Source organism: Vipera berus (assembly GCF_964194415.1).
Source record: "Vipera berus genome assembly, chromosome: 1".
Taxonomy (NCBI): domain Eukaryota; kingdom Metazoa; phylum Chordata; class Lepidosauria; order Squamata; family Viperidae; genus Vipera; species Vipera berus.
Window position 1 is genome coordinate 86,528,622 of NC_138202.1, and position 20,801 is coordinate 86,549,422.

The 20,801-nt window shown below is 36.8% G+C and overlaps 1 protein-coding gene across 5 annotated transcripts in view; it reads right to left on the reverse strand.

Annotated features, from left to right (window-relative positions):
- Nucleotides 1-13,476: 13,476 nt before the first annotated feature.
- ANO1 (anoctamin 1) overlaps nucleotides 13,477-20,801 on the reverse strand; it is a 173,859-nt gene continuing 166,534 nt past the window's right edge. For 4 of the 5 annotated variants that reach the window (XM_081312900.1, XM_081312898.1, XM_081312901.1 and 1 more), the window contains one exon: nucleotides 13,477-19,097. In XM_081312900.1, coding sequence (XP_081169026.1) covers nucleotides 18,837-19,097 — 261 coding nt within the window. In that variant the 3' untranslated portion in view covers nucleotides 13,477-18,836. The remainder of the gene's footprint in view (nucleotides 19,098-20,801) is intronic. The other variant, XM_081312902.1, reaches the window with a different exon arrangement.

The window sequence follows — 20,801 nt, forward strand, 5'->3', positions numbered from 1 at the left end:
ATTAATAATAATAATAATAATTTTATTTATATACCGCCCTTCTCCCGAAGGACTCAGAGCGGTGAACAGGGCAGATGTATAAAATACATTTACATAGTGGACAACCTTGCCTCTGAAAATGCCAGCTGCTGTTGCTGGCAAAATGTCAGGAATTCTGTCTAAACTACAATCAATAACTCTAAAGCTTAACATTAGCCAACATTAATACTGTATTTCCCCAAAAATAAGACACGGTCTTTTTTTCCACCTCCAAAAGAGGCACCAGGTCTTATTTTCAGGGGATGTCTTACCTCCAGCGCCGACAGCCCCACCCAGCAGGTCCACCTCTAGGGACAAAGGAGCAGCTTCCTTCTGCAGCAATGGGAGGAGACTAGTCAGAGAGAGATGCAGCCTGGAATTAAGGAGAAATTTCCTGACAGAACAAATAATCAGTGGAACAGCTTGCCTCCTGGAGCTGTGACAGTTCCATCTCTGGTGGTTTACAAGAAAAGATTGGGCAATCATTTATCCAGGGTGAATAAGAACTCCAGCCAAGGGCAGAGGGTTGAATGGAAGACTTCCAAGGCCTCTTCCAGCCCTGTGATTCTATGATTATGGTGTTGCACACCATGAAGGTGTTCATGCATAATAGGCCCAATTAAAGCTTTGTTTGATCAGAATGCATCTCCAAAAAGGGTCCCAAGAATTCTTCATAGAATGTATGTTCTTTAGGGCTATAAGCAAATAGTTATTTAGACACAGCCAAAATTAGTTCTTAGCAAGAAATACTATATATTATTTATTTGGTATTTTTTATTTGGACACTGATCTTATCCTTGCAGCTCAAAATGCAGCAAGGATGTGTGGAAGCTGCCAATGCTGATAAAGAGGTGATGAGAGACTCGAGTGAAGAGTAGCGGATCTTGCTCAAAGACCCCATGAAAACTGGAATTGGCAGTCAGACTCCTGAATGGGAGAGATGGCCCATTGGTACTAGATGGCTATACGAGGAAATATGAGTAAAAGAGTAACAATATCCTAATTGCATCAGTTAAATAAAACATGAGCTTTTATGATGCAACCAGTGAGGCTCGTAGTTTTAAAAAAGGCATGAATGTATCCCTCTTTCGTATATAATTATTGGGGATATGAAAAAAAGTGCTTTGAAGGAGATGAAAGTTCTTGGATTGAGATCACAGTGCCAAGATGTTAAATAATTTTTTATTATTATAAGTTTTATTAATTTTATACTATTTACATTCATATATTTATGAAACAATACGGTGGTTGGGTAATCAAAAGTAGACAATATCAAATAAGTTATTTGTACATAGCTCAGGTTACATCAACAAAAATTCCTTCTCCGCTTCCCTTAGTTATAACATAGTCAAATTAATACATTTCTAATTGTGACCTAAATTGTGACCTAGTCAATTAAAAGAGTTTTCAATATATTTTCAGTAATACATATCCTGCTCTTAGGTTTTACCTAATTGCAATAAAATAATCTAGAGTAGCCTTTAATAAATAGAAGAAAGCTTACTTTTTGGGTAACCCACATTTCCCTATTTCAATAAAGAGTAATTATCCTGTCTACAAAACTTACATTGTTCATTTAAAAACATTCTTATTTTTTCCAATAACGTCTATTTATTATCTTAACAATTCACCACTTATAACAAAATATGTTATATCTTTCCAAATTCTATAATATATATCGATTGTAATTACCAACTTTCCTTTAAAAGTTAAATACAAGATGAGTTTCTGTCTATATCATTACAACTAATATATTCTATATGTCGTCTTAACCATTCATCAATTGTTAAAATACTATCTTTCATTATATCATTCCAAATTCTATAATATAGTTTCGAATTATATTCTAGAAGCTTAATTTTGTTTTCCCTTACAGATCTAAAATCTAAATGTAAAATCAGTTAGATTTTGTTTAGAGATTCCCCTTAATCCATTAAAAGATATTTTAAAACTCTATCCTTAGGAATCCCAAAAAAGAAACAAGTTCAGTTTTTTAAATCTAACTCTTGCCTTCCTTTTGTGCCAATCAGGCTTCCCTTTTGGCATCTTTAAATTCTCAAATGTATCTCCCTTTCTTCCTATACCCCTTATTTGAATCCAGGCAGACCATCCAAATGTCAGTTTTGCAAAGAAAGTGTCCCCTTTGTAACCATTGAAGTTTTGCTTTAACAGTTCAGTTTTTGATGATTGATGTAATATAGTTGTCATTAGATCAGTCAGGTCTTTTTCTTCTTCCAATTCCATCTGGGTTAGGTAGAAAGTAGTAGCTGGTGTTGTGGTTGTCATTTGATTAGCTGAATTCTCAATATAGTATATTTGAAGGCCTTTAATGTCTTCACTCTTAATGTTGCTTTTTTCAGGTGCTATTGCTTTTTGAGTTGTAAGTTTTGTAGTTAACATTGAAATGTGGACATTAAGGTTCTCTGTAGGTTGCATTTGTTGTTCTTTGAAGTCTCCTATTTTAGTGTTAGTTTCCACTTCTATTTGTTTTTGGATTGTCAGTTCCTCATTTAAGGTCATAGTTTGATTTGGTGGCTTTAAATTGTCGGATTTTTCTTGCAGTTTGGCTTTAATTTGCTCTGTCATTGCCAAAATCATGTCTAGTATCAGTTTGTAGTTAAGTGGTGGGATATATCCATCCATTTCATTGTTGTTTGCAGCTAAATCTTCCATGGAGGCTAGTGTAATAAGAGTCAAAGGTTATCCACCTCCAAAAGAGTTGTTTTCAGTGCCAGGTGTTCTCACACTTATCTTTAAAAGTGATGTCAAGGACAGCTCTGTTATTCAGTCAGCTTTCACAGTAGAAAAAAAATACTTGCTGTACCAAGTTTCACCACAAGATGTCGTCAATAGCATAATTTCCCCCCCCAAATTAATATAAAACTTTTATAGCATTAGTCCATATTTTTTTCCTTAATTCACAGCTTAAAGAGAAAATAGGGTAGTAGATCCCCACCAAAAATAGGAGCTTTTTAGTAAGTAGAGATAAAATTGCTTAATTTCTTTGCAGAATTACTTGATTTTCTTTTAAGGCTTTAAGGCTTTAAAATTTGTTCCCCAAGTATATAATCGCCTTTCTTTCAAAGGAGGGGGCGGCAATTTTCGGAAAACTTTCACAGGAAGGTGATTAGGGGAATGAGAAAGGTAAAGTCTCACCCAGGTCCTCCAGATTGCTTCTTAGTGCTAAGGTAGTGCTTCTGGCTTTCGGCAGGGAGTGGCTTAATGATTGGCCATCTTCATGGCAGGTCTCTTCTTCAGGCCAAAGGAGCTGCTCCGGATTCAAGTGGAGGGCTGTCACCCTTCCATGATCACAGGGAGGGCCTCCTCGCAGTAGTCACCCCTCCAGGGTGTTTTTTGACCCTTTTCAGGGTCCTCCAAAAAAGAAAGATCGGAAGGCAGAGAGCGGACTCTTCCTGCATGTCCGGAAGCACCATGCGTGTGCCAACCGGAAGCCTCCCAAGATGTTAAATACTTGATATACTTAAAGGCTAACATTTCTGCTCTGGAAACTTAGAAGAAAAAAAAGAGCCACTCAATTGTTCTAGTTTTGCAGTAAGAAATAAGAACTGTTTTCCACAGAGAATCCCAGCACTGGGCCTGAGAGCATCAGGAGAAAAAGAAATCCCCCCACCTAAGATTTCAGGAATCTACACAGATGGGGACAGTGGATGAAAGGGAAGAATCTACAGTTGCTGTACAGCTCCCTTTTCCTGCAGATGGGGAGTGGGACCTTGCTGAAGTAACTTTTAAGACTTTAGTACTTGAACGTACTGATGGAAAATTAATAGAACAGCCTTGTAGACCCTTCTAGCCCATACTTTCTTTATACAAGGATATTTTAATTTCATTAGTGATATTAAGTAGATCCTAATAGTTTGCTTTTGTTCGTTCAAGTGCCTTTTGGGTAAAAATATTGAATTGTTTTATTTTTTTAAAAGTTTTCTCAATGGTATTACATCATATATTCAAGGAGTTTTTTATTAGTTTTTTTTTAAATTCTTACCTGGCTTATTCTGTATTTCCAAATTTCCAAAATTCTGTGTTGCTCTTTTTTAAAAAAACACAAAGCAGTTGGCAAGGATTATACTTGTCTGTGCTAGCATGGAGGGATGTGGCTTTTGCAGAAGAAACACACATTGCCTGAGGCTCCATAACTTCGTTTGTTTTAAAATTTTCAGTGGAAATATTTGGCTGTGGAAGCACAATTCCAAGGGGCTGGTTTTGTATTACCAAGTCCAGTCAGGGATATCCCTGGTGAGAGAAGGTCAAAATAGTCAAGACAACATGAGCATGAGGTCAAAAATTCATTCCTTTTTATTACCTTTGTGCAATGCATGTAAATAGGAGCAGAACATTGATTTCATGGTTGTGGCTGCTGTCTTCCTTTTTTTCCTTTTTTTGGCTCATCTCCAAAGACACTCCTAAGTCCAATTACAGGTTATCATAAATGTAATTATAACGCAGCTGTGTTTTTTTAAAAATCTGACTCAAAAAACATTATTAATTGGGAGGAGGCAGTGGTAAGATTGCTTTGGATAAAATGAAGACATTGAGATACCGAATATAGCATGCTGCACATAAAATACAGTATGCTGTTTGATCTAAGCTATACAGACATAAAGCAGGGTCCTGGAACATTTGATAACTGCACAAAGTCCCAGGTTGGAAGTTATAACGTGAGTCAAAGCCCCAGAGAATCTTTTTGTTTCTCCAGTGTGGTCCAAAGTGGGTAAGTCCAAAAACGTTGGCCATTTGTTTGATATTTTACAGGATTCTTCGGATAATTGAAGGAATAACACAACCACTTCAAGATTTGTACCCATTTCACTCTACTTGGAACCCGCAACTCTATCCCATGTGGGATTATGCAAAGTTTGGTACATCAATTTAGTGGAGCAAAGTTGCTTCCTAGGTTTATTTGTATTGATTTATCAGATTTCTACACTGTCCCTCACGTAAATGACTTATGTTTTCATGAGGAAACAGCTTGAGACCATGTCCCACTGTTAACTATTAGCATATGTTACCGTAGCTTGAAAGAAATCAGTATTGTTTCTTTTTATTTATTTCACTATTAAAGTTTCAGCTGTTACAGGCCATTGTATGCTAATTTACTGGAAAATACTCATGGCTACATCAGTATCCATGGATAGGGTTATCACATACAGGCACATTCCTTGTGTTCATCTTAATAAGCTCATGAAGAAACTGTCTACATCTTTATAGAAACAGCAAACGTAAAGGCAGGCAAAATTAGGAAAATCTTATAATTGAAGCAGAACTTTGCAAATTTGGCTACAAAAAAATTGTAAACTATTATGTGAAAGCATAATATTAAATGTTTTGTTGCACTTTGCTGCCATCTAATGATCATTCATTTCTGCAGCCCAGATGTGTTGTTAAGGAAAGCAATAGTTTGCAATGGGCAAGGTTTTGCCAAAAACTGGAAGTAAATGCCGTTTTTCAGTAAAACTGTCGTAAAATGTGGTAATATGACCATGGGACAATGCAGCCTGGTCGATGAGCACCTGGTATGATCACATGACTGCAGGGGGGCAGTGACCATTGGACTGTCTAACTCAAGTCGTAAGTGCCCCCAGGGAGATCCATCATAACTCTCAATGGTCGCTACATTTATTTTATTGGGTTTATATACCGCCCTTCTTTCAAGGAATGCCCATATACTGGTGGTTGCTCCTTTCAAAAGCTGAAATCTATTGCTCCCAGAGTTTCTTGATGCCAAGAACCAACAGTTAATCTGGAGCAGCTTGCCTGGATAGAAGCAACTTGCCTTTTGAACAAGACACCTTAGACCTCCACGGAGTATTTCTATAACTCTAATTATTTCACAAAAATAATCCCAAAGTGTCTTATAGCACCTATAGACCAACCCTAATGGCCTGAATATTTACCAAAAAGTAAATCTTGTAACTATGCATTGCAAACCAGTGTGTGGAGGATTGCAGTCCTGCCCCTCAAGGACCAAAGGACCTTTTTTTCCAGATCAAAAAGAAAAAAAGAGCAACCTACATTTCTGTTCATCATCTGGTTGACGACCTGGATCACCATCTTCTGTTTTGACATACTGCTCCAGTTGGGTTAGTAGATCTTCTCTTTTCAGGGTTTTGAGCAGCTGTCTCAAAAACCCTACATCGTTGGATGCAATTTTTTCCTGTTCCATGAGAATGACGAAGAGCTCACACTGTTCACACCCTCAAGGTTTTTTTTGTCAATATAGCTCCGGTAAAGAAATTTAAGATCTTCAAGCTCCGCGGGCCCTTGAAAATGAATTCAGCAAATCCAAAAAGGGATCCATTCCCGGAAACCTATAAAGAATACAGGGAAGGTTCAGAAGGTTTTGTTGAGAGTCAAACTTCAGGCACAGTTATAAAAACAAACATTCTCTCTTTAATGCCAATTTCCTCTTTTCCGAAGTACGGGACTTCTAATTATCAGAACTCTTGGCAAAGCAGAATCCTAAAACGAAAACTACAAGATCTTGAAAAACGTCTCCCTGTCTATTTCTTCAGGCGAAATGCGTCTTTCCCTCCAGCCAACTAGCCTGCAGATTTCTATTTTCACAATGCATCCGGTTCGATCCTTAATGATATATTTTTTGACTTTTCTTAAAGTGTTCCAGCTAAGCTTTTGCGCGATCCAGAGATATGCTCTTTTAAAAATCTGGATTTTTAAAAAGAAAAAGCAAAACCTTGCAACTTGCTTCCTGCTTCCCTGACTTTGCCTTCACAAAAGGAAGAGGTTGCCCGGAGGACGCTTCTCTGCTCCGGAACTTTCTGAAGGGGTCTCTCTGGATGGTGGCAGTGCTGCCCATCTTTTACCACCAACATGTTAAATCTGCGCACTGTTTGATTCTGTAGGTGTTGAAGGCGTTGCAGGCGTACAGAAGAGTGGAGATAAATTGATTGCTTTTAATAGCTATATAATAGTGGTGGCTCAGTGGGTTAGGACGCTGAGCTTGTTGATCAGAAGGTCGGCAGTTTGGCGGGTCGAATCCCGAGTGCCGCATAGCAGAGTGAGCGCCTGTTACTCGTCCCAGCTTCTGCCAACCTAGTAGTTCGAAAGCACGTAAGAAAAATACAGATCACTACGGTGGGAAGGTAACAGCGTTCCATGCGCCTTTGGTGTCTAGTCATGACGGCCACATGACCATGGAGATGTCCTCGGACAAGAGCTGGCTCTTCGGCATTGAAACGGAGATGAGCACCGGCCCCTAGAGTTGGAAACAACTAGCACGCGTGTACGGGGGAACCTTTACCTTTACCTTACCTAGCATTAGCATGTTTTAAAGAGGGCTGATATCACCTGCCTGATCTAAAAGTATTTCTGTTTTATTAAAGAGCCCGCATTAATTCATCAGTTACTGTAATGAATCTTCAAAGAATTCACTGTTTGTCTTAGTTCTTACTTTGCGTTGATTTTTACTTAAAGATTCAGCTCTGCCTTTACTGGAGCTCGACAGATGTTTCCAGGTGAGTTTTGAGGAGGAAATGGTGATGGTAGTATTGGGTACAAAATGCCACTCTTTGGGAGCTTCTAGTATTCTCAGCCAGAACACAAGGCAAAGGTTGAAGTTTTCTTAAGCTGAGCTTAATTCTTGGGGACCGTGGACCCACACATGTACCATCAGTATCAGCAGTATACAGCATCAGGATGGTAATGGTGCCATTGGAGTCTTTCTGGTTTTCTGAATTTCATAGTCTAGCACACTGCTTGTCAACCCCAGCAAGCTGAAGTTTTGTGGACTTCAACTCTCAGAATTCTGCAGCCAGCATACAAATTCAAGTTGGTGAGGTTGAACCACAACTGGTCTAGCTCGCAGCCCTGGGGCTCCCTTGACATCCCCCTTGGACTTAAGAACACAAGGGAACCCTTGTCAGTCAAGGAACTTCAAAAACCTTGTAGTGTCAAAGTATAAACCAGGTATTTTTTTAGGTTAGGTTTGTTTATTCAATATTTATTTCAGTATTTGCGATAGTATCATAGGACCTCGAGGTACTAACAATTGTTACCATCCAAGATGTGTAATCCTAATTCATTCTACATTAGAAATGTAGTAGGTATTAACACAGGATCCCCAAGCATATTTCAAAACAAAAAACAATGAGGCTATTGCAGGCATCTTCTCAGTTGCATGAAGAATTATCTCTACAAATTATGCTGTGGCTATTATATTCCTGTTCTCCTAGAACACGGGTCGGCAACCCGCGGCTCCCAGTCGCCCGGTGCGCGTGCACCTCTCCGAACGGGCAGAGGTGCGCTCGCACCAGCACGTCTCCAAACGGGTGTTCGGGCGGCAGTTTGGAGGTTCCGGGGGTGGCTCCGGCGACGCCCGGGCTGAAGGCAGCACTGCAACCCAGCGCCCGTCACCACGGAGACCCGTCGCCGCTGGCGTGCAGGTGCGTCCACATAAAAAAAGTGGAACCGCGTGCGTGTATTCACGCACGCGCATAAAACATTTTGTGCATGCGCAAAACATTTTGTTTTATGCGCATGCGCATGTGTGGATGCACGCGCGCGGTTCCCACTTTTTTTTATGTCTGATGGAACCGGTTCCCAGTGACTCTTTTGCTTTTTCAGGTTGCCGACCCCTGTCCTAGAAGGAAAGTACTGGTGCAGACTTTCACAGTGAGTGCCAGTCCAATGGTGATAAGTTTCTGGGCTAATAGGCCATGATCTAATTATCTGATATAATTTCCACGATATCGTTTTGATGCTACTTTAGCTGCTTATTTACCAGATTTCCAGTATTTCAGTTAAGTCTCTTTTAGGCTAAATTCAAATTGATCTCCATAGTATTTACCTACCCTTATCTTAGCTTGTAAATATTTATTATAATTTGACTCTAAAGGATTGTTAGAATACAGTGGATGAAGAAAGAACATTTGACTCCAGATTCCAAATTCAGCTCAGATCAAAATGAATACCCTTCCCCCAAATGGGAAACTGGTCATGTTCCAGATGTTGAAGAATTGCAATTTACAGAATTCCTCCCACTGGCATTGCTGGGCAGCTCAGCCAGAAACTATATATAAGGATAAATAATTTAAGAAGCAATGCACCTAAGGCTGCTTCATCTGACAAGAGTATGTAAGATGTACTTGTTGAAGAGCACTTGCATTGCTGGAGAAAGTAAACTGGATATAATGAAGGGGATTTTAAACGGTGAAAGCAAGTCTGGTTTGCAAGAAAAGTAGTCTGTCCTTATATAAAGTGGTATCTGCTGAAATCCAGGAGAGGGAGCTCATCAAGTTAGAAATGACAGGAATATCACACACACACACACACACACACACACACACACACACACTCATGTATGAGACAGACAAACACAAATGCAAGTTTAAATGATAAAATCCTCAGTAATAAATTGAGATATGCTGAGATTTATGTACTGGCTGCTGCTTTAATCTTCCCTTTGTGCAAAACAACAAAGGAGGAAGCCACAGGCACCCGTATTTCCCCAGGTATAGTAATATATGTAAAGAAATCAGTTACTACTGAACTAAAAGTCTGGAAAAAAAACCCTAATTCTGAATACATGGTTGGTTCTGCTGTATGCTGTTATGTGGTCAAATTCTTATTCTGACTTGGTATGTTTTCCCTGTCATGAGTCATCTCCCGGTCTTAGGAAGAGCAAACAATTTTGCTTTGTTAACATTCTGTGTATAAGCCCTGCCCATTCCCAGAGTGTGTGTTATCTTCAGTTCTATCAATACATTGTACAGGATATGACGTCATGATTATTCATACTTATCCAGGTTAATACATTAAAATTAATGGTATACGTCTGTCCCATTCTCCCTACCTTTTAAAATGGAAATTATTGCTGTTTTAGCAATTCCATCTTTCATATTGAAGCTCAAATATAAGCATCCTGTATACAAAATGCATGCCAAGCATGTATTGCCATTTGCCAAATTCTCAAAATATACATGTCACCTACTAATATTACCAATAGTGCAGTATGACTATACACACAACTTTGAAGCATTGGCATGGGAATGCATTACTAGGTGAAAGTTACAACACTAGATAAGCCAAATGAGTAACTTTTATTGCTTAGCTTTACTTTGTACATTCCGCCTTACCTCATGACAGGTAACATTTAGATCAGTATAGCTGATTTTCTTTTCTCTTCATTAACTTTTATCTATTTTAAAGAGCACTGCATCTGGTCAGCCATAAAAAGAGGTAAATTAGTTCAGAGTAGGCAACCTGATGCTCTTCATCCAGATGCTTTGGGCTTCAAAATCCCATCCATTCCAGCCAGCACCCCAATCCAAGGTCAGCCATGAAGTTAGTGTAGCAACAGTATTTCTTTGTTATGCAATTTGAGAAGTTTTCTTGTTGCAGGTAAGTTCAACCATGTTATTGCTAAAACTATGTTTTGGGTGTAACAAATCATACAGCTTACATCAATTTGTTCTCAGTATAATAATATTCAGTGTGAATTTAATCTTCTTCAACTGAAATTCCCAATGTTGCATGATTATTACTGCATTTACATTCTGTATCCAATAATCATATGATCTTTGACTTATCCAGTTTCTGGATCATACTTCTTCAGCAATTTATAAATAAGACCCAGATTCCCAGAAGATACTTGGGTTACATATATGATTTTAAATTCAGTCACGTGTTAAGTCCCCCCCCCTTATTTCTCCAATTCTTTTAATTCCGTACTTAATTGAAAATATTGAAACTAGTCACATAGATTAAGTCATTGTAAAGTAGGAGTCTCAAAATATTTTCTTTTTTATTAATAATAAATCTTGCAATCTAATCATTATCTTTTCACTGAGCAAATGTCTTTATGCTTTCCTCTTCATAAAATAAACCTTTAATAATAAAGCAATGGGGGAAAATGCTGAATATATTTATTTTCCTTATTTATCCCAGCCATTCAATACATTATTATTGCACTATCAGCTCTAAATTGTATATTTTGGTTTGAACCAATCTAGAGATGTTTGTGCAAACATTTGTCCCTTCCATAGAAGTGGCCAAGTGCTAAGTTCCCTTTGTAAACCGTGTTTAGCAAATGGCATGAAGTTACAGTTTAAAATTTGAAGCCATTCAAATCTTGCAAAATCTTTTTATTGGGACTATATGTAGTCCATTACATGTATTGTATATGCAAACATTTCTTGTTTATGCATATCTATTGTTATATTTTTCCAGATCTGAGATTTGAATTCTTACATCTTATGTTTGTGTGTGTACATATAAACATGCAGGGGCAAATAGATGTTAAATCAAATGTTTCAGCAAGATTTTTTCAGCCATATTCTATTTTCAATCCTGTTTAACAATTGCTTTATCAACAACCAATAACTCTCATCTTTCCCGTTTAATAAATTCAGTTTTAATCTCAGTTCAAACCAGTTTGTCTGGTTTTACAAGGAGGTTTGTGCAAGGAGCTTGGCTACTCAGTGGAAGATTTTTGTATGAGACAGTTTCCTATGTTTTTCTAACCCTTATCTATAAAATAGCTATAGAGCAAAATAGATTATATGTTCTGAATTTAGAAAGCTATAGATTTGATGCTTTATTTTTCTAGGTGGGGTGAAGAGCTACTTGCAGTGTTAACCGGCTCCGGGGTCCCTGCATGGAGTTCAGGATTTGCTACACTTGATACTCTAATAGAGATAATACCATTCTATGTCACAGCAGAGGGCGGCTTGACAGTATGATCTTCTTTTGGAACCACTGCATGTAAGTGGAGCTGATTTCAGTATATTTTTCTGCTGCTGCTGTTAGGCACCTTACAATTTTTAAAAAGTAAGAGCAATAAAACAAGACGAAAAGATCATGAATGTCTGGAAGCAACAAACAGAACACGCCAAGGAAAAACTGACAGGGACTCAACCTTACAACCAGGCCTGGGAGTAAAGCCAAATTTTCAAAGACTTTTAAAACATCTTGAGGTTAGGTGCTGCAGGCTTTCTAGAGGAATGCATTAAAGTAGAAGGAGCAGTTATGTATGTATGTATGTATGTATGTTAGACTAAATCAAAGCAAACTGGTGATCAAGAAAACAGTGATACAATATAGACAAACCCTGTATGTATTGCGTTAACTTAAGAAAGTTATATGGAAGAAAAATAGCTTCTGTATATTCCGCAAAGTTATAAAATAAGGCTAAACACAGCAGTAAATTCTGAATGGGTATGAACCCAAAAGACTGGATTCATATCTCTGTCTGTGAAATCATGGCAATCTGAAAGAGCCTGAACACTGCCTTTCTGTTGTGTGTGTGTGTGTTTGGTACTTGTGATACATTTTTAGTAAAATTCCAGGAACTCTACTGTATATATTGCCATGTTCATGTTCATCATGGTTATAGCAATAGCATTTCAAGTAAGGTGGTGGTACAGTTAGTTAAATTTATCAGCACGTGGCTCTCCAGATATATTGGCTCATTTCTATCTTGCTAGATGGGGAAATTACTTGCTTTTTCTGCCGCAGCGTCCATCCTTTAGCCCTCCAGGGTAAGATCTAACCCCAACATCCTATCTCTCTGTAATTGGCTCTGCAAATTGACCTGAGGATCCAATGGGTGAATTCAACTTAGGAAGTGGCTGCTAAATTGACAGCAGACTCCCCCTCTCTGCTCCCCACATAACCCCCCCCCTTTTAACCAGTCATATTGATGTATTTTCTGTTTTCTTTTTCCTTATTTGTTTCCTTGTTCTATTATTTTACTTTCACTTGTTTAAACTTTCTCTTTATTTCTTTGGGGTTTTTTTATAGTGGTGAGCCGCCTAGAGTACTTCATGGTGAGATAGGAGGCAAATAAATTTGATAATAATAATTATGGGACTCGACACCAATTTCTACTGCATAAAACTCTATTATGCTTACTTGATTAGATGATGTCTCATTCTCTTTTATTCATCACAAACTATTTCCCCCTGACAAGTGTCACTCACCGTTAATGATTCTTACTACTTCCAATCTGAATTGTTTTTATGAAAAGGAATTAGATGGAAGAAGTGACGAAATATAGAATAATTATATATGAAAAATATTGCTTGGACCACCCATTCAATTCTGGGCAAAGATCAGACAAGGAAAGCCTTATCTGGAAGCACCCCAAACCTCAATTTTGAAAATCATTGTATATAGGAAGATCTTCCAGATGAAAAGAAGTAACAGTGAATGCGTGTCCCAGGACAATGGTGCGAAATCGAATTTGAGTCGATCACCAGGACCAGAGATTTTCTCTTCCAAGCTGTCTCAGAAGTAAGTGTTCTCAACACTTATTGAAATACTGAAACATAAAACCTTTTTCAATTGACATATTACATGTCTTAACTTCCACACCATTCTCTCTTCTTCAAATGAATGCAGAATGGCACAGAATGGCATTTTGTGAGAAAGTTTAAACGAATATTAGTTATACAAATAAATATTCAACAAAAAACTAGAGAGCTTTAGTATGCATTTACTTTTCTTTAAAAAAAGAGTCCATGAAAAGGAACATTATATAATTTTCCAGATACAGCATTATATACAAAACCTTTTTTCAAAAAATGCAGTACAAAATAAACTATAAAACAATCATAAGCAGTCATTATTTTTTATGATCTCAAAAAAATGAACATTTCTAAGTATATAGTTCTTATATTTATAGGAATGTCAGTATTATGACAACATTTTAAGATTATATTTTACGTTTCTTTTAGTTTCAGACTCTCCCCCTGACTAATTTGGGCTATCTATGTCAACTTCATGTTCATAACCTATGAAATGAACTTAACATTTTTTGTACAGTACATTTTTCCTAATTTCTAGTAAAACTAATTGAGATATAATAGTTCAGTATAAATTATACCTGAATATATATTAGCTAGGAAGACTAACAGTAATAGAAAAACTAGAGAAGGATTAACTGGTGATTTTGAAAAGAAGTAAATTACATCCTACCTTATTATTTTCTTGATTCCCTTATAGTCATGCCCATTTACAACCACAATCTGTTTACAATTGTAACTTGTTTTCCTCAATGTTTTTAAATTTTGTTTTGGCTAATTAAGGAAAATGAAACCAGCCTCTATCTTAATACTGAATGTTCTTAGCTGCTGTAATGTTGCATAAAGCTGTATTTACAAACAGAATTTGTGACAAAATTCCTGATAAGAGCGACTTCTGATTTTCATCTTTCCTGTTCAAAGAACATTCATAAGAGCTGCAACAGTGCTTCAGATATGAAGGACACAAAAAGTGTGAATGCTTATGTACCCACATCTGTAACTTCTTAAAGCAGCTATGTCTTTCCTGGGATTGGGTAGTTGCCCACTACCATTGCAATGCAATTCAAAATTTATTGGAGAAGTAGATTTTGCGGATAAGGGCTACATGCATGCTTTGCAGGCTCTTATGAACCCTTTCCCTTTCAAATTCTAAGTGCTACTATTATTCAGTAGTCTGCTCTGCTAAAAAAATTTTTGGGTTAATTATTGTAATTAATAATTCTCAGTAGTACTTTTTTTTATAAATTGCTTCAAAAAAGTTGGGTAATTGAATTCATAATTATACAATTGGTGCAAAATTGGCTTTTGTTGAAAATAAACTTATCCTGATATTGTGATTAGTGAGTCTATGAGTATGTTTGGTGCTAGGGGAGATTGAACAGGCGCTCAAAATGCAGTGACAGAAACTGTAAGTTATGGATCTATATCTGTATGCATAAATGTTTATTTACATTAGGAAATATATGAACTTACTGAAGGTTGGAACAGATTAAGCTTTAAATCCTACTGTGTGGCATCACATCTAATACAAAACATTTTTTAACTATTGCAAGAGGAAACAAACCTCCATCTGCATCAAGTAACAAAAAGAAATGTATCCAAAGTATCTTTGGATAGGACACTTTGGCATCTGAAATTCGTTGAATGCTTGCATATTTAAATCAAATTCATGCATATAGGTCAATTTATAAACATAAATTGTTTTACTTTGTATAAGGCTCTTAGCATAGCTAAAACACATTTATTGGATTATATCAAATATTTTCTTCCATGGATTCTATGTCAAAAAAGATAAGGCTAATTACCTTTATAATAAAAGACTAATATGATTTTAAAATAAATGACATTCCTGCAGTTCAGTTTACAAGAAGCAGTTATAAACAAAAGATAAGCCCTTTATTTAGAATAATTTTTGGCAAGAGTATTATGTTTGGACAAAATTTCATTAACATAATACATTTTCACTTACAGAGAATCTTGGATAAATTATATTTAAAAAGAACTGAATTCATTTATAATTTATATTAAAACTAATAAATATGACAAAATTGTGATTTTACATTAAATAAATTTGCAACAAATTTTTAAAATTGAAATATAACAGTCTTGGGCATTTGCTTTTTGAATAAACCACACAGTAGGCTTACTTGCAATATATTATCAAACTAGATTAGTCATCTATACTACATGACTAATTTGGTATATTTTATGATGTCCTTATAATGAGGCAAACTGTTATGTAAAATCATGCATTCATGAAATCTGCATGGCTAAAGTATTAGACTCTTGCGCAGGTTTTACCTTTTGGACAATGTAGGTAAGACTGAATAGATGGATTGTCAAGGAACACACACATTGTGCCGGTACCTATAATTCTGATTTTGATTTCAAACCTTCATTGGCTTATCTCTCTTTAAACCATATGTTTTCAGCAGTTAATTACCCTGCTTCTAGGTACGTGGTCAATCAGTTCCTTGATGGGAGAGTGTCCACAAATACTAGGGCTACAACCTAGACTTGAATGTTGAAAAAGCCCAAATTCAAAAATCATCCCAGAAGATGGCAATGGCAATCCACTTCAGTACTGCTGCAACAAAGCCACATAGGGTCAAAACCATCACTAGACATTGAGTGTGACTCCAAGAATGCTCTGCTTTTTATCCTAAGTAAAAGGATTGATATACTAATTGTAACTGAATCTTGGCAAAGGTCTTCCAGGTTTTGAGCTTATAATCCAGATCTGTCTCTTGGATTACCTTGGAAGGAATGTTGTCATGTTCCTTGGCTGCCTAGACCCTGTCAACAATGCTGTTTGTCTTCAAAAGTTTGGCAGAACCGAAGTATGTGAAGATTGCGTAGAGACAATTAATTTATTTTTCCTATTCCTTCATTTTTCAAATCAGGCGCTTGCTGTCAAGAGTCTAATGATACTGCTGGGCCTTCAACATGAATAAAGAAGCAAATACTGCATGCTGATTTTTATCAGGAAGACAATGAAGGTTGAACATCTTTTATATATTTGTCCATGATATATACTTTTATACATAATGAAAATCATACAGGTTCCCAGTTGGAACTATTTTAAAGAGACAAGGACAAACTATGAAATGTACAAACATGACCTTCAGACCTGATGAGAGCCATGTATAGATTTGTTCATACTTGCCATCCATATCAACAGGTAAGGCCCTGTGCATTCCTTCTTCTACCTTGGTTTGCTGATATAAAGGCAACTTTTAAAGTGAAAATTGGCTTTAAGGACTTTGATATGCACAGAACTGCATTACAATATGATGTTGTGGCAAGTCTTAGGATTCAATGACACACAGTAATTGGATTGCTATTCATAGGTTCCATGAATTTCCAGGAAAAACTTTGTTATATCAAAATCTGTAATGTATTAGTTTTTTCCTATTCACCAATTTGGCTTGCTGGTTTTCTATAACATTCATTTCTACCTTCCTTCTCCTTGAATTGTTCTATTGCTTTCTAAGATTGCAAGGATTATAAACTGCTCCTCCATTACCCTTCCAAAGCAGGCTTAGTGCTAATTAAAATATTTAGCTATTTGAAGAGGAAAAATAAAGCTGGGGTCCATTAGAAGTCCATACTATTCAACTTTTCATGGTCATTTTTGGATGCCCAGTGACTAGTGATGGGCATAGGAGAACTTTCCTTTGAAGCTTACTGAAATGCTTCTTAATTCTGCTAACCCTTTTCACTTTCTTATTTTTAATCTTATATGAATATCTTTTAAAAAATATAACGTAAAAAGAAACAAGAATAAAATGCCACTTATCTACTGTCACTATAATTTAATGTTATCACTAGTAGATACACCTAGCACCTTCAAGATACTTCCATGCAATTTACTAGCGTTGCATAAAAGTAATAACTTTACATGGTTGTATATCTGCTACATTAATTTCCTGTGCTGCCTCTGAACAATTGCACCAACTAATTAATATTCTACTTTTCATTTGTTAATCTATTCTCAGTAAATGATATAATCTCTTTTTAAGGACATAATTTGGTACTTGTGAATTGTATGGCACCATATTTACTTTTTTCTGTTCTGAAGAATCGTGATCCAATTTTCATAAAACGACTCTAGTATTATGAAAGGACAAAATTGCACATCTCTGTACTGGCTCCATGATACTCAAACCTTATAACCTCTATAATATATATCTACTAAGAGAGGAAAAAGGCCCATATTTCACTGGAATGGTGCTCAAATAAATTCTTTGACCATTTCAATGTGAAAGAGAGCAAGACAAATGAATCAGACTTGCCAAAGGCAGAGAAGTTGTAGATATGGAAAGGAATAATATTTAGAAATGAGCTGCTGGGCCAAATTACCTAATATATAAGACATTATGAGCTACAATAGCCCTCTCATCAGTGAAGTGACAGGATCACATTGTTTTAGAAAGATGTAATGTCCTTAAATATAGTATTGTGGCATTACTGAGCAGAGGTGACATAGAACCATAATTGGGAGCACATATATTTAATATGTTCCTTCAGCAACAAAGATTCTAGGTAAGTGGTGAGCAGTACAATTTGCTAGTATTTTGTGTGTGCGTGCGTGTTTGCATGCATGCGTGCTCTTGACTTAGGACACTTTTTCTTCAAAGGTCCCTCAGTGTTTGGGGAAATTGTCCTGATGCTAATATTCTTCTTTTGGGTGTCCCCTCTGGAATGTGCACTAGACACTTTGAATTACTAAACTAAATGCCCTTGCACAAATAGTTCATCTCTCATAGAAGAAGATATGAAAGACAATAGAGTGATTTGCTTTCGTTAGTGTTGAGACTAAGATTACAGTGATTTGAGTCTGACCATTCTTTTCACTAGAGTAAATGAAATGAAGGTGGAGGTGATGAACTGAGGCAAGAATCTCAAATGGAAAACAAAATACTTTTGCTCCTGCATTCACTTGGGAGAAAATGCAGGGTATTCAGCATATCATCAAGGAAACTCAACAGGATTTCTGCTTGTAAAAAAGTCGGCAGATTCAAGTCAGAACTTTGTTGCCACAGCCTTGCAAAAAGCATTCCCCAGTATATTTATTATTATTGTTATTATTAGCATATTGCAAGACCCCAGATGTAGCTTCTCAGGAATGGGGAATTTATTACTATTCCAATACTTGTAGTTTGGTTCATACATTTTATCCTATTTTAATAAATACGCTAATATAAAATTCTGAGAGAAGAGTCTACAGAATCCTATTTCCTTTTAAAAAATAAAACAGTGATAGCTCTAAGCTAACTATGCAAGTTACCTATCTATTTATGTATATAAAAAAATCCCTGCATTATTTTTGTGCAAAAAAGGAAAGAAAATAAAAAAGAAAACTTGTCAGAAATAGAATATGGTCCTCCCTGTTCGTAAGAACATTATTTCTCACATAGATAAAAGCAAAACTGTCACATATGCTTAAACATGCACCAGGTTGTTAAAGTATGAAGTTCTATCATGTAAATATTGGCTGCTTTATGAATGGAATGCCCCAGCGTAAAACAATGTCTTCTTCTATACCTCAACATGGCATGAGTGACAGGAAGACACACTCCCTCTATGGCTCATTGATGACCTGGGACTGTGACTGTTACAGTTTTCACCTCTCCTTTGATCCTTGTCCCTCCAGTTTTCTAGCAGCTGCAGCTTTCCTTGCTCTTCTTTCATGAAAACTTCTACCATGAGAACTTTTTCCTTGTGAATCTGCTGACTAATGTCCTTGGGAATGTCTGGAATAATCCAGTCAACAAAGTCACTCATAAACATAACCAAATTCTGAAAAATAAAAATGAAAGAGACAATATTAATCAAGTCAAAATTATGGCCTGGCTAAAAAGTTTTTTTTACAGAATTTATATGTAGCTTATTAAAGATTCATCTATATTTGTGATTCCTAAGTATGCATCAGTACAATGCATAGACATAGGCTTAATTCCAGAGATCAGTAGTCCTCAATTTACCAGTATAACCATAATTGTACAGTAGTCCTCAATTTATAACCATAACTGAGCCAGAAATTTTGGTCATAAGTTGTGACAGTCATAAACTCGGTGATCACACAACCATACCAATTTTACAACCTTTTTTGCAGCAGTTATTAAGCAAACATGGTGGTTGTAAAGTGAATGCCAGCATCAACTTCCCTCCGCCCTGTGCGCTCCCACAGAGAGGGCCTCCTCAGGGTGCCACCGGTCAGAGAATGTCGTCTGGTGGCCCCCAGGGGGAGGTCCTTCTCTGTGGGCACCCCGGATTTATGGAATTGGTTGCCGGTTGAGCTCCGGATGGCGCCCGACCTTCGCTCCTTCCGACGCGATCTGAAGACTTATTTATTCGAACAAGCCGGCCTGGCCTGATGGGGGATGGGTTGGGATTTTATTGTTGTTCTTAATATATTTATTTATTGTTTTAGCTTGGGCATTGTGTTTAATTCTTTTTAACTTTTGTATCTAGTATTTTTATATGTTTGCCCTGTTCACCGCCCTGAGTCCTTCGGGAGAATGGCGGTATACAAATAAAAATAATAAATAAATAAATAAATAAATAAAGTGAATTCCATGGTTGTTAAACAAACCATTGTTTATTATGAGGTGTTTTTTTTGCTGGAAATTGGAAGTAAACATCTATTCCTGGAAAAAATGTAAATTATAGCCACATGAGCTTGGGATGCTACAAATGGCCATAAATGTGGGTTGGTTGCTGAGCACCCAAAATGTGATCACATAACCATGGGGAGGGCAGGGCCCCACCACAAATGTCAGAATTCTGAATACAGGTTGTAAGTTGCTTACGAATGAAGGCGAATATACGTGTCCAAGGATAATGCTGCAGGATCTAATTGGGCTCAGTCACCAGGACCAAAGGTTTTGTCTTTTGAGCTTTTGGACAAGTTCCCTGAGGATGGGCTCCAGCACAAGTCCAAAAGCTTGGAAGACTAAACCTCTGGTCCCGGTGGCTGACCCAGATTGGATCCTGTAAGTTGCTTTTTCAGTACCTATCATAACTATTACCAAGTGAACTGTCATTAAGTCGAGCATTGTAAACAACATGTTGGCTTGCAAGACAGCCTCTAGCTACAATCTCTAGTTTGCACAGAAAATTTTCTATCTGAGGGAAAATGGCTTTGACTGCACTCTGGTATGCTGAATAAATGTGCCAATAGAGACCCGTGTGTTCTTAGTGTTAGTAGGAAATACTAACCTTAGTGAGCCTTAGTGAAAGAAACAATGACAAATTATATGAATGTGGGATGAATCCTTGTTTCTATATTTATGAATTTTCTGTATTAACATATGAATCCTACTCCAATATTTTCTTGCTTTATCACACATCCACCATAAATGGTAAAACATCCCCTCTTGCCTTTACATTTCCAACCGTCATTTGAAATACCTTTATACATTTTTTGATAACTTGTCTGGTGTTATGTACCAATTTTACATCATCTTGTAAAAGTTTTCTTTTAGATTATAATTTAATGTA